Source organism: Trichechus manatus, unplaced genomic scaffold (genome assembly GCF_000243295.1).
Source record: "Trichechus manatus latirostris isolate Lorelei unplaced genomic scaffold, TriManLat1.0 scaffold00069, whole genome shotgun sequence".
NCBI classification, from domain to species: domain Eukaryota; kingdom Metazoa; phylum Chordata; class Mammalia; order Sirenia; family Trichechidae; genus Trichechus; species Trichechus manatus.
The window spans coordinates 2,231,112-2,246,175 of NW_004444005.1; the positions used below are offsets into that span (position 1 = coordinate 2,231,112).

The window sequence follows — 15,064 nt, forward strand, 5'->3', positions numbered from 1 at the left end:
TGCATCCTGAGTCTCTCCCTTCTGGGCAACACAGGGCCCCAATTTTGTGTCAGACCCTCTAGACAGGAAAGGCGTAGGGTGTTGTAATCTCTGGAGGTTGATTCCTGGAACCACCCTTGGCCCCAGCATCATTTTGTCCCTGCAGTTTATGCAATCCTGGGTGTGGCCCCTTAGTACTTCACACTCTGTCTCATTTCCTTTCCTTTCCCAGCTTTCCTCTTACCTACAGAACAATGGGAACATATCCACACTGGGCAAACCCTTTACTTCTCACCATCTCTCATAACTTAGACTCACTCGGAGGCAGAGAATATGAAGAACCGATGACCTAGAACTTACTTCTCTTGGGGTTTGGAGGGCACAGAATCAATTTTTATTTGCTTTGCATTAATGAATTTGTCTCATTTTTTCCTGAAAATAAAAATTAAATTTATTTACATGCCTACACTAATGACAAATGATTTTGATCCCTGGCTCAGGAGTAGGGTCGGGCAGAGGTATTACAGGAGGGGCCAATTTTGGCTGAGTCCTCCTTTCTGTTTGCCCCTGGACTGACCAACCAGATCCACCTCTCACCACCTACATTGCTGTTGGGGACTTTCCTGTACTTGGTACCGTCAGCCTCCAAGCCTGGGCAAGAGAGAGAGGCAGCTACCAGAGGTGACAAAGCTTCAGGTTGGACTTGAATTTCTTGCATCTCGGCTAATTGGTGTGCTGGTGCATCCACCTATAAAAATTACAGAGTGGCTCACCCAGGGGCCTTGCATCTGTTGCAAGCAGTGGAAGGGAGGAGAGCTCTTCTTCCCAGCAGGTTGAAGCTGACCACCGGCTAGGGCTAAGAGGACCAGCTACTCGGCTGTCTCCTGGCCTGATCCTTCTTGGCCATCACCTCACCCCTGCCCTACAACGACTAATATGGACCTCTCCTTTATGTACCGCTGGTTCAAGAACTGCAACCTGGTGCGAAACCTCTCAGAGAAGTATGTCTTCATCACTGGCTGTGACTCGGGCTTTGGGAACCTGCTGGCCCGGCAGCTGGTTGATCGGGACATGCGGGTCTTGGCTGCTTGCCTCACTGAGGAGGGAGCCCAGAAGCTTCTGAAGGATACCTCCTGCCGTCTGCAGACCACTGTACTGGATGTCACCAAGTCCGAAAGCATCCGGGCGGCAGCCCAGTGGGTGAGGGACCAAGTGGGCGAGCAAGGTGGGATGAATTGTATTCTTTGGCTTTCTCCATTTATCTTTCTTTCTCTCTCTCCCACAGGCCTCAGAGAGCATTCAGGACTCAGTTGTCGAGATGGGGTGGGGGAGGTGATGTGGGGAAAGAGGTTGGGGCTCTGGCTGAGTCTAATTGGAAACCATTGCATGGTTTGGTCTGTTCATTCGAACGGGTGATTTCCCAAGGAGGTTTTCTTTCCCCCAAGCTCAGAGGGACAGAGAAGGGGCTACAATACAAGGTAGGGAAAGGAAGATATGCTCTGTCCTCCCAAACCTCTAAAGATAGAAGTGCCTATCTGGAATTTCTGCAGTCTTAACCATCAGCTCCTATAGACATATGAGTACCTTTCCTGGTAGGATCAGGCTGGCGGGACAGGGACATGAGGTTGGATTCCTTAAATGGGGCATCAAAGTTAGACGGCAGGGGAGAGGGAGATCTCTTCTCTTCCTTTCATGGTGAATGTTGGTTTGACCTCAGGACATGTGTTAAGTCAGAGCTGCTGCTCCTATTGGGAAAGGAGGCTGTGGACTGGGGCTGGACAAGGACTGTGTGGAAACTAGCTGTAGAAACTTCCTGTACACAAGGCGTGAGTAGAAGAAATGGAGGAACAGGATGGCTGTGTTGCAGAAGCAGCAGCCTGGGGAAAGTCCTAAAGAACTAGTCTGGGGGTCCATCCACACAAGTGGGAGAGTAGAGTCCAGGGGTCCAGGAGCAGCCGGATAGTAACTCCCTGCTTCATTTTTCATCTTAGTTTGCTTCTCTCTTTTATATCTCTAAAGAGCCTGGCTTAAGACACTATCTAATCTTGTAGATTTCATCAATATAACTGCTGCTAATTTATCTTATGAGATCATAGTTCTGCAGCAGGTGGTACATCCTCTCCTACAGCAGATTACCAGGGATGATCAGAAGTAGTGGTGAGTGTGAGTACTCTCTCCACAGAGAAAACTTGAGTTGCATGGTCTTTGGGTCTCGGGGGACCTCATTTTCTCCTCTGTAAGATGAGAGAGTCCCCTCCCGCTGGGAAGGTTCTGAGTCCTGCCAGCCAGTTGGTCTCCTGGGGTCTCTAATTACTGGAAGGCAGGAAGATAGGGTGGGGGCATGGCTTATGTGGGGACCCCAGACCTAGGGGAAGGGATGAACTATAACTGATGTCTCTACCCACCTGCCCGCGGGAGAGTGTGGAAAGTGTTCTTGTCAGTGGAGGCAAAGGTGGGGAAAGGGAAGGAGCTGCAGCAGTGGGGGCATGTGGGATCCTTGAATGAAAAAGCTAGGAGGGGGCCCTTGGAGATCGTCTAGAGGTTTATACAACATGCTTTTAGCAGCAAAGTTCTTCTCCCCCTCCAAGTGGAATTTTACTTGGTAGTTCAATATGTAAAACAATTGAAGGTAGAGCCTCTCCCTCTCCTAGCAGATTCTGGGACTCAGCCTGGAAAGTCCTCAGGCTTGCAAAACACAGACTGGAAACAACAGTTGTAGTCCAATCTGATGAAGACTCTGAGGCCTACACAGGGGAAGTGGCATGTGCATGGCTGGAGGTAGAACTAGGACTAGAACTGGAGGCTCTTCAACCCTGGGCCCCTGCAGGGTTGAATGACAATATTTAGCATTATTTCCCTTCACTTATACCAACCCAATTTAAATATGGAGTTCCTGGGTAGTGCAAACAGTTAACATGCTTGGCTGCTAACTCAAAGGTTGGCGGTTTGACTCTTCCCAGAGGTGTCTTGGAAGAAAGTTCTGGCAATCTACTTCAGAAAAATCCACCACTGAAAACCTTATGGAGCACAGTTCTACTTTGACACACGTGAAGTTGCCCTGAGTTGGAATCGACTCAACAGCAACTGGTACTAGTAATTTAAATATCTCAAAGAGAGCTCTTATCACACTTTTTAATAATTGTTTTGTGTAAATATTTTATATATTTATTTATAAATATTATTTATCTCCTCTCTGGTTTGTGAGCTCCTTAAGGGATAAGACCCTGTCTTGTTTATTTTGTGGCTCTAGCGCCTTCCCCTGTAATTGTCACAGAGTAGATGCATGAATGAATGAATGTGTCAATGTATGAATGAATGAATGGATAGATGGGTGGATGGATGGATTTTGGTAAAACATGAAATAGAGTTGGTGTCTTATACTTAGGTGAATAGAGAGGGGAAAGTTTGGGAGGGGGGCAGGAATTGAAACATTAATTCATTGATATGAAATATCTCTTAACCCAGAGATAATAGCTTAAGTACTATTAGCTAAATCCTGGATTGTAGCTGGCAAGGCCCCAGCTCTCTGGCAGACATTCTGTGAATCAGAAAAAGGTTCCCCTTCTGGACAAACTAATTAGTAAAAGGCACATTTTCCTTTAGGCTATCATAGTCCCAGACCCTGTGACCCAAGTCTGCCTGTCTTGTTTCTTGTGTACCTGTTCACAACCATTCTCAGCAGCCCTGAGCTGGTGTGTAGTGGACCATGGTCCTTTCCTATAGGCACTGCTGATTCTGACCTGGTTCTCTCTCCCTGCATCTCGCCCCCAGGTCTCTGGGCCCTAGTGAACAACGCTGGAGTGGGCCTGCCCAGTGGTCCCAATGAATGGCTGACCAAGGAGGACTATGTGAAGGTCATCAATGTGAACCTAGTGGGACTGATTGATGTGACCCTCCACATGTTGCCCATGGTCAAGAAAGCCCGGGGCAGAGTCATCAACATGTCCAGCTCTGGTGGTCGCGTAGCTATCGTCGGTGGTGGCTACTGTGTCTCCAAGTTTGGTGTTGAGGCCTTCTCTGACAGCATCAGGTGACTGGGCCCTGGTGCCAGACCACTCTGGGTGGGAGTCCTGGAGGGTTCAACTCAGGAAGAGAAGGCTGGGGTGATAGCATGTGGGTAGGGGGATTCTGGAGGGAGGAAGCTAAAACAATAGCAGGAGGAAAACTAGACCTCAGGGGGCCTTCCTCAAGGACCGAGAGAAAAAGGGATTCAGAGACGAGGTGGTGGTGATGGAGGCAGTCAGTCTGCCTATCCCAGAATAAGTGAAATCCTGTTTGTGCCTGTAAGAGTAAGAGGGAGATTCCCCCAAAACAGACAGAGAGGCCTACGTGGTGCCTGTGGGGAGACCCTCATAAGAGGATGTAGGCCTCGCATAGAGCCCCTCTCCCTTTGTGGGTGTTGGGTGTGGGGCTGGGAGTGGGAGGAACCTGGAAGGAGGCAAGGCGTTGGCCTAGATTCTGTAGTTGACTTCCTCCCCACTAAATTTGCCTAATGTAAATTGCCCAGCCACCAACGACCAGACTTGGGAAAGGGCCAAGACCCTAAGGAAGGCCTTATTTCATGTAGGCAATGCCTGGCCTGGTGCAGAGGTTGAGAGGTGCACCTTCCAGGTTCCTGGGGAGACAGGCTCCTCCAGAGGCATCAGAGGTGACCCTCCTTGAGGACCCGCTATAATCTTGAGGCCCCAGACTGAGCCCAACTCTTCTTTCCCAGGCGCGAGCTCCACTATTTTGGGGTAAAAGTCAGCATCATTGAGCCGGGAAACTACCGGACATCCATTCTGGGCAACAAGGGCATAGAGTCTCACCTGCAAAAGTTGTGGGAGCGGCTGCCTCAGGAGACCCGGGATAGCTACGGAGACGAGTACTTCCGCATCTGTAAGTTCCCCAGGCAGGAGAGGGGTGTCTGAGAAAGACAGGGACACTTTGAGGGTCACGGGCTTGCTTTCACCTTACAGATGATGAGGCAGAGGCTGAGGGGTTACACGGCTAGTGGTACAGGTGGTGTTTGAGAATAAGAGACCAAGTAAGCAACTGTTGGGAGTGGCAGAACCATAGCCACTGGTGGGGGGGCGGAGGCTGGAGAGATGCTGCCCAGTCCTGGCACCTGTCCCCCACAAACTTAATTTTGCAGATGAAGCAGGTGAGAATGCACTGAGATGAGTACAGAGAACTGATAAAGAGCAGGGCTGCTGGAGCCAGACTATACTCATCGCCGTCGAGTCAATTCTGACTCATAGCCACCCTACAGGACAGAGTAGAACTGCCCCATAGGGTTTCCAAGGAGTGGCTGGTGGATTCAAACTGCCAACCTTTTAGTTAGCAGCCTGAACTCTTTTTTTGTTTTTAATTTTATTGTTGTACTTTAAGTGAAAGTTTACAATTCAAGTTAGTCTCTCATACAAATTTTTTACATACATTGTTATGTGACCCTAATTGCTCTCCCTATATTATGACAGCACACTCCTCCCTTCCACCCCTGATTTCCCATATCCATTCAACCAGCTCCTGACCCTCTCTGCTTTCTCATCTCACTTACGGACAGCAGCTGCTCATTTAGTCTCATGTATCTACTTGAGCTAAGAAGCACACCCTTTATGAGTATCATTTTATGTTCCATAGTCCAGTCTAATCTTTGTCTGAAGAGTCAGCCTCAGGAATGGTTTTAGTTCTGGGCTGACAGAGAACCTGAGAGCCATGCTTTCTGGGGTTCCTCCATCTCAGTCGGACCGTTAAGTCTGGTCTTCTTACTAGAATTTGAGTTCTGCACTCCACTTTTCTCCTGCTCCGTCAGGGACTCTCTGTTGTGTTCCCTGTCAGGGTGGTCAGTGGTGGTAGCTGGGCGCCATCTAATTCTTCTAGTCTCAGGCTGATGCAGTCTCTGGTTTATGTGGCCCTTTCTGTCTCTTGGAGCAGCCTGAACTCCTAACCACTGCACCACCAGGGCTCCAGAGCCAGACTGCCTGGGTTCAAATCCTGGCACTGCCATTTACCAACTAGGAGACTTTGGGCATGTTTCCTAGTCTCCCTGTGCCTCAATTTTCTCATCTATAAAATGAAGCTAATGATAGTGCCTACATATCAGGGTTGCTAAGAGGATTAATATCTGTGAAGTGTCTTGCACACACTGAAACCAGTTGCCATCAAATCGATTCTGACTCGTGGTGGCCCCATGTGTGTCAGAATAGAACTATGATCCATAGGGAAGTAGATCACCGGAGCTTTCTTCCAACTGCTGTTAAATAAAGAGGGAAAGAGCACATAGGTATTTAAAAGGAAGGGTCTCCAGGCAGCTCCCTTCTCTCCTTGAGCTGAGGACCTCCTGTGCATCTCAGGTGTTTTCAAGGGTGGAGGAGCGGCATCACAGCTGTTTACTATCCCCTAAAAAACTGTGCAATTCTTCCAGTCTGGGGGGATGCAGGGAGCCTTGGCTGTTGGGGAATGTGAGGAGGGGGTGGCCTGAAGATACAGTGGAGGAGGAATTGACCAAAATGTCTATTGGAGCACCTCCTGGTAGGGGAGAGAAGGTCCCATATTCATGGAAAACCCAAACCAAATCCCTGCTGTTGAGTCATTCCAACCCATAGCAACCCTAAAGCACAGAGCAGAACTGCCCCATAGGGTTTCCAAGGCTGTAAATCTTTACAGAAGCATACTGCCACATCTTCCTCCCACAGAGTGGCTGGTGGGTTCAAACCGCTGACCTTTAGGTTAGCAGCCAAATGCTTTAACCACTGTGCCACCAGGTCTCCCATACTCACTCAGAAGTGTCTAATCTCAAAGCTGAGCCAGTGGATTTCAGAAGGGGATAATTCACAAAACTGCCTAGCTCTCTCCAAGTGCCTGGAGAGACAGTAGCCTCTCAGAGCCTCCTCTGTAGCTGCCCTTGTGTGGGGTCACCTCTGACCTGCCCGTAGAAACCGCCTCTGGCACAATTAGCTGGCACCAGCTCTGCAGGCATCTCACCTCTTCAGTTTGCTAGCCCTACCACTAGCCAAGAAGGTGGGGCTGGCAGTCTGCTCGGTCAGAAGGTTTCCATTGGCCAGAGTGAAAAGACTTCGCCCATCCCTGTTCCCTCTGGACCTCCATAGCCTAGTTACAAATTTCCTTAATCCAGATGTGTTTTTCTCTTTTCTTTGGTCTTCATGAACATCTCTAAGAGACAATTTACTGTCGTGATTAAGCTCTGGAACTGGGCTGCCTGAGTGCAAATTTCAACTTGCTTACTTGCCTTGGGCAAATTACTTGTTATTGTCAGTTGCTGTGGAGTCAGTTCTGACTCATGGTGAGCCCATGCGAGCAGAGTAGAACTGCTCCATACGCTTTTCAAGGCTGTGATTTTTTCAGAAGCAGATCATCAGGCCTGTCTTCTGAGGTGCATCTAGGTGGTTCAAACGACCAACGTTTCAGCTAGTAGTCAAGCCCTTACTATTTGTACCACCCAGGCAGCCTTAGGCAAATTACTTAACCTCTCAGTTTTCTCGTTTGTAATGGGTTGTGAGAGTTAAATGAGTTAATATGTTTAAGATGCTTAGAGTAGCACCTGGACCATGGTAATAATGATTTGATAAGTTTGCTAGTATTCTTATCCTCCTTTAGACTGATAGGATAGCCTCCTTTTATCCATTACACTGGTAACTACAAACTATAAGTTCTTGTATTGCAAAGAGATCCTTAGATATTAATTATGCAAAATTCAAAGTGATGAAGTGTTAAAATATACCTGAAACTCTGGATGAGCTAAATGTAATAAACTGATCAAATCAGTGGCAAGTATTGAACTGCCCATCAGTTGCTGAGGAGGTGACTCTGACTCATGACAACGCCATGTGTGCAGAGTAGAACTGTGCTCCACAGGGTTTTCAAGGCTGTGATCTTTCAGAAGCAGATGGCCAGGTCTTTCTTCCAAGACGCGCCTCTGGGTGTGTTAGAAATGCCAACCTTTTAGTTAGTAGTCAAGCGCTTAACCGTCTGCACCACCCAGGAACTATTTAACTGCACAAAAGAGTTAATTTTAGTGATGTGCTCCCCTGGACATCATACATCAATAGAGTAAAAAGCCAAGACACCAAAACCAGGAAAGTCATTTATTCATTTAATAGATATTTTGCTGAGAGCCTGCCATGTGCCAGGCACTGGGCAGGAGTGGGGAGTCAGAGTGAGTAGAACAGCCGAGGTTGCTGCTGGCATGTAGCGTAAGGCCCAGTTAATAAATACACACACGTTGAATGACAAATGTGGGTTAAGTGCCATGGAGGAGAAGCACAAGTTTTTAAAGAGAGAAGGGCTGTGCGTCAGGGCCCCAATTTAGAATACAGCGTAGGGAGGGCTTTTCTGAGTTGACTTTGAGGAAGAATAAGTATCAGGTGTCTGGGAAGTGGAAAAAGGGGTGTCTTAGTCATCTAGTGCTGCTATAACAGAAATACCGCAAGTGGATGGCTTCAACAAAGAGAAATTTATTCTCTCACAGTCTAGTATGCTAGAGGTCCAAATTCAAGGTACTAGCTCCAGGGGAAGGCTTTCTCTGTTGGCTCTGGAGGAAGGTCCTTGTCATCAATCTGTCCCTGGACTAGGAGCTTCTCTGCGCAGGAACCCCAGGTCCAAAGGACACGCTCTGCTCCTGGCACTGCTTTCTTGGTGGTATGAGGTCCCTCCCTCTCTGCTTGCTTCCCTTTCCGTTTATCTCTTTTAAGACAAAAGGTAGTGCAGGCCACAACCCAGGAAAACTCCCTTTACATTGGATCAAGGATGTGACCTTAATCAGGGTGTTACAATCCCAACCTAATCCTCTTTAACATAAAATTACAATCACAAAATGGAGGACAACCACACAATACTGTTAATCATGGCCTAACCAAGTTGCCACATATTTTTGGGGGACACAATTCAATCCATGACAGGGCGGGTGGGTAGGGAAGTTTTCTCTGGAGAAAGGACAATTGCCTGAAGGCTCTGGGGCAAGAGGAACTTAAAGAAGCTAGGATGTCCCTGAGTGGTGCAGTTAACAAGCTCAGCTGCTAAATGAAATGTTGGAGGTTCAAGGTCACTCTGAGGCACCTTGGAAAGAAGGAAGGCCTGGCAATCTACTTCTGAAAAATCAGCCATTGAAAACTCTATAGAGTACATTTCTACTCTGATACGCATGTGGTTGCCATGAGACGGAGTGGACTCCGTGGCAATTGTTTTGGTTTAGCCCTTCTTGGGGAGGGGCTAGATCAGAAGTCCAGGACCTATTCCTAGGAAAGGAGAGGAGAACAGAAATTCAGCTGTTGGGTTCATACAAAGTGTCAAAGCCTGGTCCCTGATACCTCATAGACTTTACCTTGCTTAAACCCACAATAACAAAAATGCTTTCCTAGGTGACCAAATCCAAAGCTTACATTCTTCCTCACTATCTAGGAGAGTGGCAGGGGCTAGCTGGCCAACTCTGTCTCCTCTCCCACACAGTGACTAGCAGGATGCCAAGCAGAAAATAGGAGCTCGATAAAGAGCTGAGTGAATAATGAAAGAATGTGCCTCACACCGCTTCCCCTGTCTGGGTACCTTCTTTCACCCCACTCCCTAAGCAGCTTCTCCCCACTTGTCAGAGCCCAGTTCCAAAGCCAACTATTCAGGTCAGCTTGCCTGGACCTTGTCAGCCCACAGTCTCCCTGGCTCCAGGAGAGTGTGCATAGCCCTGCTCATCTTGAATGCTCCCTGCCTTGGACCTGCTGGTAGTGGTCTGTGTTAGGTCCAAGGCTGGAGTACCAAGGTTGGCTTCCTAAGTCCTTATCAATCTCGGGACAGTCTGGCTGTCTGGCTTTTAAATTAGCATAGCTCTTTTGGGGACCCCAAAATGTAGTTTGGTATTTTCACCACAGCTGTTTCCTCTTCAGGAAACAGAGAGGGAGTTCTTCAGAGTCTGGGGTGAAGAAGCATGAGGCGAAGGAGACTTGAACAACATTATTCCTTGCCTCATTTAAAAGGGTTCCCTTCCCTCAACCACCCACCAATGCCCTCACTCCAGTGGTATCTTCAGGTGTTCTCTTTTGTATGAGTGAATCCCCGGCCTTCCTGAACCACCCGCTAGAGTCAGGGAAGCTTTGGCTCCCCCTTTGTTTTAAAGTCTTAATCCCATATCCTGGAAGTTTGACTCTCAGGTGCCATTTAATCCAGGAGTGCTTGGACTTTCGTTGAAGTATGAGTCCCACCGACCTGCCTCTGTCCCAAAGCCCTAGGGCGAAGGCACAGGTTGGCCCCTTTACAATGCACAGCGTGGCCTATCTCCTATTTAGGTTGTAAGCATTGACCAACTTGGACCACTTGGGTGCTCTGCACCCAACACCACCCCCATGTCCACAATGCAGACAGAATAACCCGTCACAGTTGTTAATGCCTTACAAGGTGCCTGTCTGTGCCTTAGATCATTCGAGTCCCACAGTGGTCTTATGACCAAGGCAGGAAAAGTATTATTATTATTTAATAACATTGTTTCCTGGCATGCTTTTGTAGAACATCTGGAAACGCTAGGAAGTACAGTCCACCCTCGGTATCCATGCGGGATTAGTTCCAGGACCCCCTTGTTTACCAAAATCCACGGACACTCAAGTCCCTTATATAATATGGTGAAGTATTTGCATATAACCTACGCACATCTTCCCATATACTTTAAATCATCTCTGTTGTTAGGTGCCGTCCAGTCGGTTCCAACTCATAGCAACTCTATGTACAACAGAATGAAACACTGCCTGGTCCTGAGCCATCCTCACAATTGTTGTTATACTTGAGCCCATTGTTGCAGCCACTGTGTCAACCCATCTCGTTGAGGGTCTTCCTCCTTTTTGCTGACCCTCTACTTTACCAAGCACGATGTCCTTCTCCAGGGACTGATCCCTCCTGATAACATGTCCAAAGTATGTGAGACAAAGTCTCTCCATCCTTGCTTCTGAGGAGCATTTTGGCTGTATTTCTTCAAAGACATATTTGTTTGTTCTTCTGGCAGTCCATAGGATATTCAATATTCTTCGCCAACACCATAATTCAAAGGCATCAGTTCTTCTTCGATCTTCCTTATTCATTGTCCAGCTTTCCCATCATATGAGGCGACTGAAAACACCATGGCTTGGAACAGGCATACCTTAGTCCTTAAAGTGATATCTTTGCTTTTTAACACTTTAAAGAGATCTTTTGCAGCAGATTTGGCCAACCCAATGCATCATTTGATTTCTTGACTGCTGCTTCCATGGGCGTTGATTGTAGATCCAAGTAAAATGAAATACTTGACAACTTCAATCTTTTCTTCATTTATCATGATATTGCTTATTGGTCCATTTGAGGATTTTTGTTTTCTTTATGTTAAGGTGTAATCCATACTGAAGGCTGTAGTCTTTGATCCTCATCAGTAAGTGCTTCAAGTCCTCTTAGCTTTCAGCAAGCAAGCTTGTGACATTTGCATATCGAAGGTTGTTAATGAATCTTCCTCCAATCCTGATGTCCCATTCTTCTTCATATAGTCCAGTTTCTCAGATTATTTGCTCAGCATACAGATTGAATAAGTACGGTGAAAGGATACAATCCTGACGCACACCTATCTTGACTTTAAATCATGCAGTAGTCCCCTTTTCTGTTGGAGTGACTACCTCTTGGTCTATGTACAGGTTCCTCATGAGCACTATTAAGTGTTCTGGAATTCCCATTCTTCACAATGTTATCCATAATTTGTTATGATCCACACAGTCGAATGCCTTTGTATAGTCAGTAAAACACAGGTAAACATCTTTCTGGTATTCTCTGCTTCCAGCCAGGATCCATTTGACGTCAACACTGATATCCCCCTTTCCACGTCATCTTCTGAATATGGCTTGAATTTCTGGCAGTTCCTTGTTGATGTACTGCTGCAAATGCTTTTGAATGATCTTCAGCAAAATTTTACTTGCATGTGATATTAATGATATTGTTCAGTAATTTCTACATTCTGTTGGATCACCTTTATTTGGAATGAGTACAAATATGGATCTCTTCTAGTCAGTTGGCCAGGTAGCTGTCTTCCAATTTTTCTAGGCATGGACAAGTGAGTGCTTCCAGCGCTGCATCCATTTGTTGAAACATCTCAGTTGGTATCCTGTCAATTCCTGGATCCTTGCTTTTTGCCAATGCCTTCAGTGCAGCTTGGACCTCTTCTTTCAGTACCATCGGTTCTTGATCATATGTTACCTCTTGAAATGGCTGAACGTTGACCAATTCTTGTTGGTGCAGTGACTCTGTATTCCTTCCATCTTCTTTTGATGCTTCCTGCATTGTCTAATATTATTCCTACAAAATCCTTCAATATTGCAACTTGAGGCTTGAATTTTTTATTCAGTTCTTTCAGCTTGAGAAATGCCAAGCGTGTTCTTCCATTTTGGTTTTCTACCTCCAGCTCTTTGCACATTTCATTATAATACTTTGTCTTCTCAAGCCACCCTTTGAAATATTCTGTTCAGCTCTTTCACTTCATCATTTCTTTCACTCGCTTTTGCTACTCATTGTTCAAGAACAAGTTTCAGAGTCTCTTCTGACATCCATTTTGGTCTTTTCTTTCTTCCCTGTCTTTTTAATGACCTTTTGCTTTCTTCATGTATGATGTCCTTGATGTCATTCCACAACTCATCTGGTCTTTGGTCATTAGTGTTCAATGCATCAAATCTATTCTTGAGATGGTCTCTAAATTCAAGTGGGATATACTCAAGGTTGCACTTTGGCTCTTGTGGACTTGATCTAATTTTCTTCAACTTCAACTTCAACTTGCATATGAGCAATTGATGTTCTGTTCTGTAGTCGGCCCTTGGCCTTGTTCTGACTGATGATATTGAGCTTCTCCATCGTCTCTTTCCACAAATGTAATCTATCTGATTCCTGTGTATTCCATCTGGCAAGTCCACGTGTATAATAGCTGTTTATGTTGTTGAAAAAAGGTATTTGCAATGAAGAAGTTGTTGGTCTTGCAAAATCCCATCATGCGATCTCCAGCGTCGTTTCTATCACCAAGAACGTATTTTCCAACTACGATTCCTTCTTCTTTGTTTCCAACTTTCCAGCTTTCGCATTCGAATGGCCAGTAATTATCAATGCATCTTGATTGTACGTTTGATTAATTTCAGACTTCAGAAGTTGGTAAAAATCTTTAGTTTCTTCATCTTTGGCCTTAGTGGTTGGCATGTAAATTTGAATTATAGTCTGTATTAACTGGTCTTCCTAGTAGGTGTATGAATATTATCCTAACACTGACAGCGTTGTACTTCATGATAAATCTTGAAATGTTCTTTTTGACAATGAATGCGACGCCATTTGTCGTCAATTTGTCATTCCTGGCATACCAGACCATATGATTGTCTGATTCCAAATGACCAATATCAGTCCAATTCAGCGCACTAATGCCTAGGATATCAATCTTTATGCATTGTTTTATTTTTGAAAACTTCCTATTTTCCTAGATTAATACTTCGTACATTCTGTGTTCCGATTTTTAATGGATGTTTGCAGCTGTTTCTTCTCATTTTGAGTCTTGCCACCTCAGCAAATGAAGGTCCCAAAAGCTTGATTCCGTCCACATCATGAAGGTCAACTCTACTTTAAGGAGGCAGCTCTTCCCTAGTCATCTTTTGAGTGCTTTCCAACCTGAGGGGCTCATCTTCCAGCACTATATCAGACAATGTTCCACTACTATTCATAAGATTTTCACTGGCCAATTTTTTCATAAGTAGACTGCCAGGTCCTTCTTCCTGATCTGTCTTAGTCTGGTAGCTCAGCTGAAACCTGTCCACCAAGGCTGACCCTGCTAATATTTGAAATACCAATGGCAAAGCTTCCAGTATCACAGCAACACCCAAGCCACCACAGTACAACAAACTGACAGACACATGGCAGAAATCATCTATAGGTTACTTATAATACCTAATACAATGTAAATGCTATGTAAATAGTTATTATACTGTATTGTTTAGGGAATAACAACAAGAAAAAAAAAGGCTTTTTTTTTCCTGATCTGCAGTTGGTTGAATCTGCAGATGCAGAACCTGCAGATATAGAGGGCCAACTGCACACAGAAGGAAAAAAAGGCTCTAGTATACAGGAATCCCATCAGCCAAACATTTTTATTTTCTTCCAATTTTTCTATGTGCTTATAAACACATGTGTTCTATCCTGTCCTCCCTCACCACCTAACTTGCTATTAATCATCTTCATTATTCTCCAAGGCAGGTATTATTGTCCCCATTTTACCAATGCTGAAAGTTTAAGCTCAAGGTCACACAACTAATAAGTGGCAGAACTGGACACAAGTCTTCTAATCACTCATCTAATGCAATAGCAGGAATTCAATGCACAACTGTTGAATGCAGGGAGAGAGAGAAGATTATTTAGGGAATGTGTGCATAAAGGCATCCTGGAGGATGGGGCAGGTCTGATCAGGGATCAGATGGAATTCAGATGAAACTATCTTTTATGAAGAATAACAGCGTTTTTTTTTTTTTAATTTTTTCCCCGTGCCCTCAAACAGATACTCAAAAGACTAAAAACACGATGCAGTTGGCCAGTCCAAAGATCAGTGATGTCACCAACAGCATGGAGCACGCCGTTGTGTCCAGGAGCCCCCGCGTCCGATACAATCCTGGCCTAGATGCCAAACTCCTCTACCTCCCGCTGGCTAAATTGCCCACCCCTGTGACAGATTTTATCCTGAGCCGGTACCTTCCAAGGCCAGCGGACAGTGTCTGAACCAGCAAGGCTCCAGGGTGGTCAGTGGAGTGCAGAGGAGGGGGTGGGAAAAGGGACTGTGGGCATCCGACACCCTGGGGGTCTTGACTAAAAAAGATGCTTTGCTCGGCTGACACCCACTGCTGGGGAATTTATGGGTAACTTTTAACAGAAGACCAGTGCTTCTTCCCACCTGCTAGGGCCCCCACAGAAACCTGGAGTGTCCTTTGCAGTTTCAGAGGCCTAGGGTTTGACCCCAAAGACGTCACCTAGAAAGGATATGGCATTTGCTGGACTGGAAAAGTCAAGGAGAGAACAACCCACTGCTGCTGAATCCTGAGACCCTGTCATTTATCACCCCCACTGGGAAATA

At 46.0% G+C, this 15,064-nt stretch overlaps 1 protein-coding gene across 1 annotated transcript; it reads left to right on the top strand.

Moving 5' to 3' along the window:
- Positions 1–878: 878 nt before the first annotated feature.
- Positions 879–14,775, top strand: SDR9C7 (short chain dehydrogenase/reductase family 9C member 7). The gene is made up of 4 exons (XM_004379907.1): positions 879–1,204; positions 3,751–4,009; positions 4,694–4,857; positions 14,495–14,775. The coding sequence occupies exons 1-4, from the start codon at positions 916–918 to the stop codon at positions 14,710–14,712; spliced, it is 930 nt and encodes a 309-aa protein (XP_004379964.1). The 5' UTR covers positions 879–915; the 3' UTR covers positions 14,713–14,775.
- The last annotated feature ends 289 nt before the right edge of the window (positions 14,776–15,064 follow it).

Bases quoted from the DNA above. Each gene is read 5' to 3' on its own strand.
- SDR9C7 (XM_004379907.1), top strand. From the start codon at position 916: ATGGACCTCTCCTTTATGTACCGCTGGTTCAAGAACTGCAACCTGGTG. The intron at 4,010-4,693 runs GTGACTGGGCCC...CTTCTTTCCCAG, and splicing joins GCCTTCTCTGACAGCATCAG to GCGCGAGCTCCACTATTTTG. The intron at 4,858-14,494 runs GTAAGTTCCCCA...GCCCTCAAACAG, and splicing joins AGACGAGTACTTCCGCATCT to ATACTCAAAAGACTAAAAAC.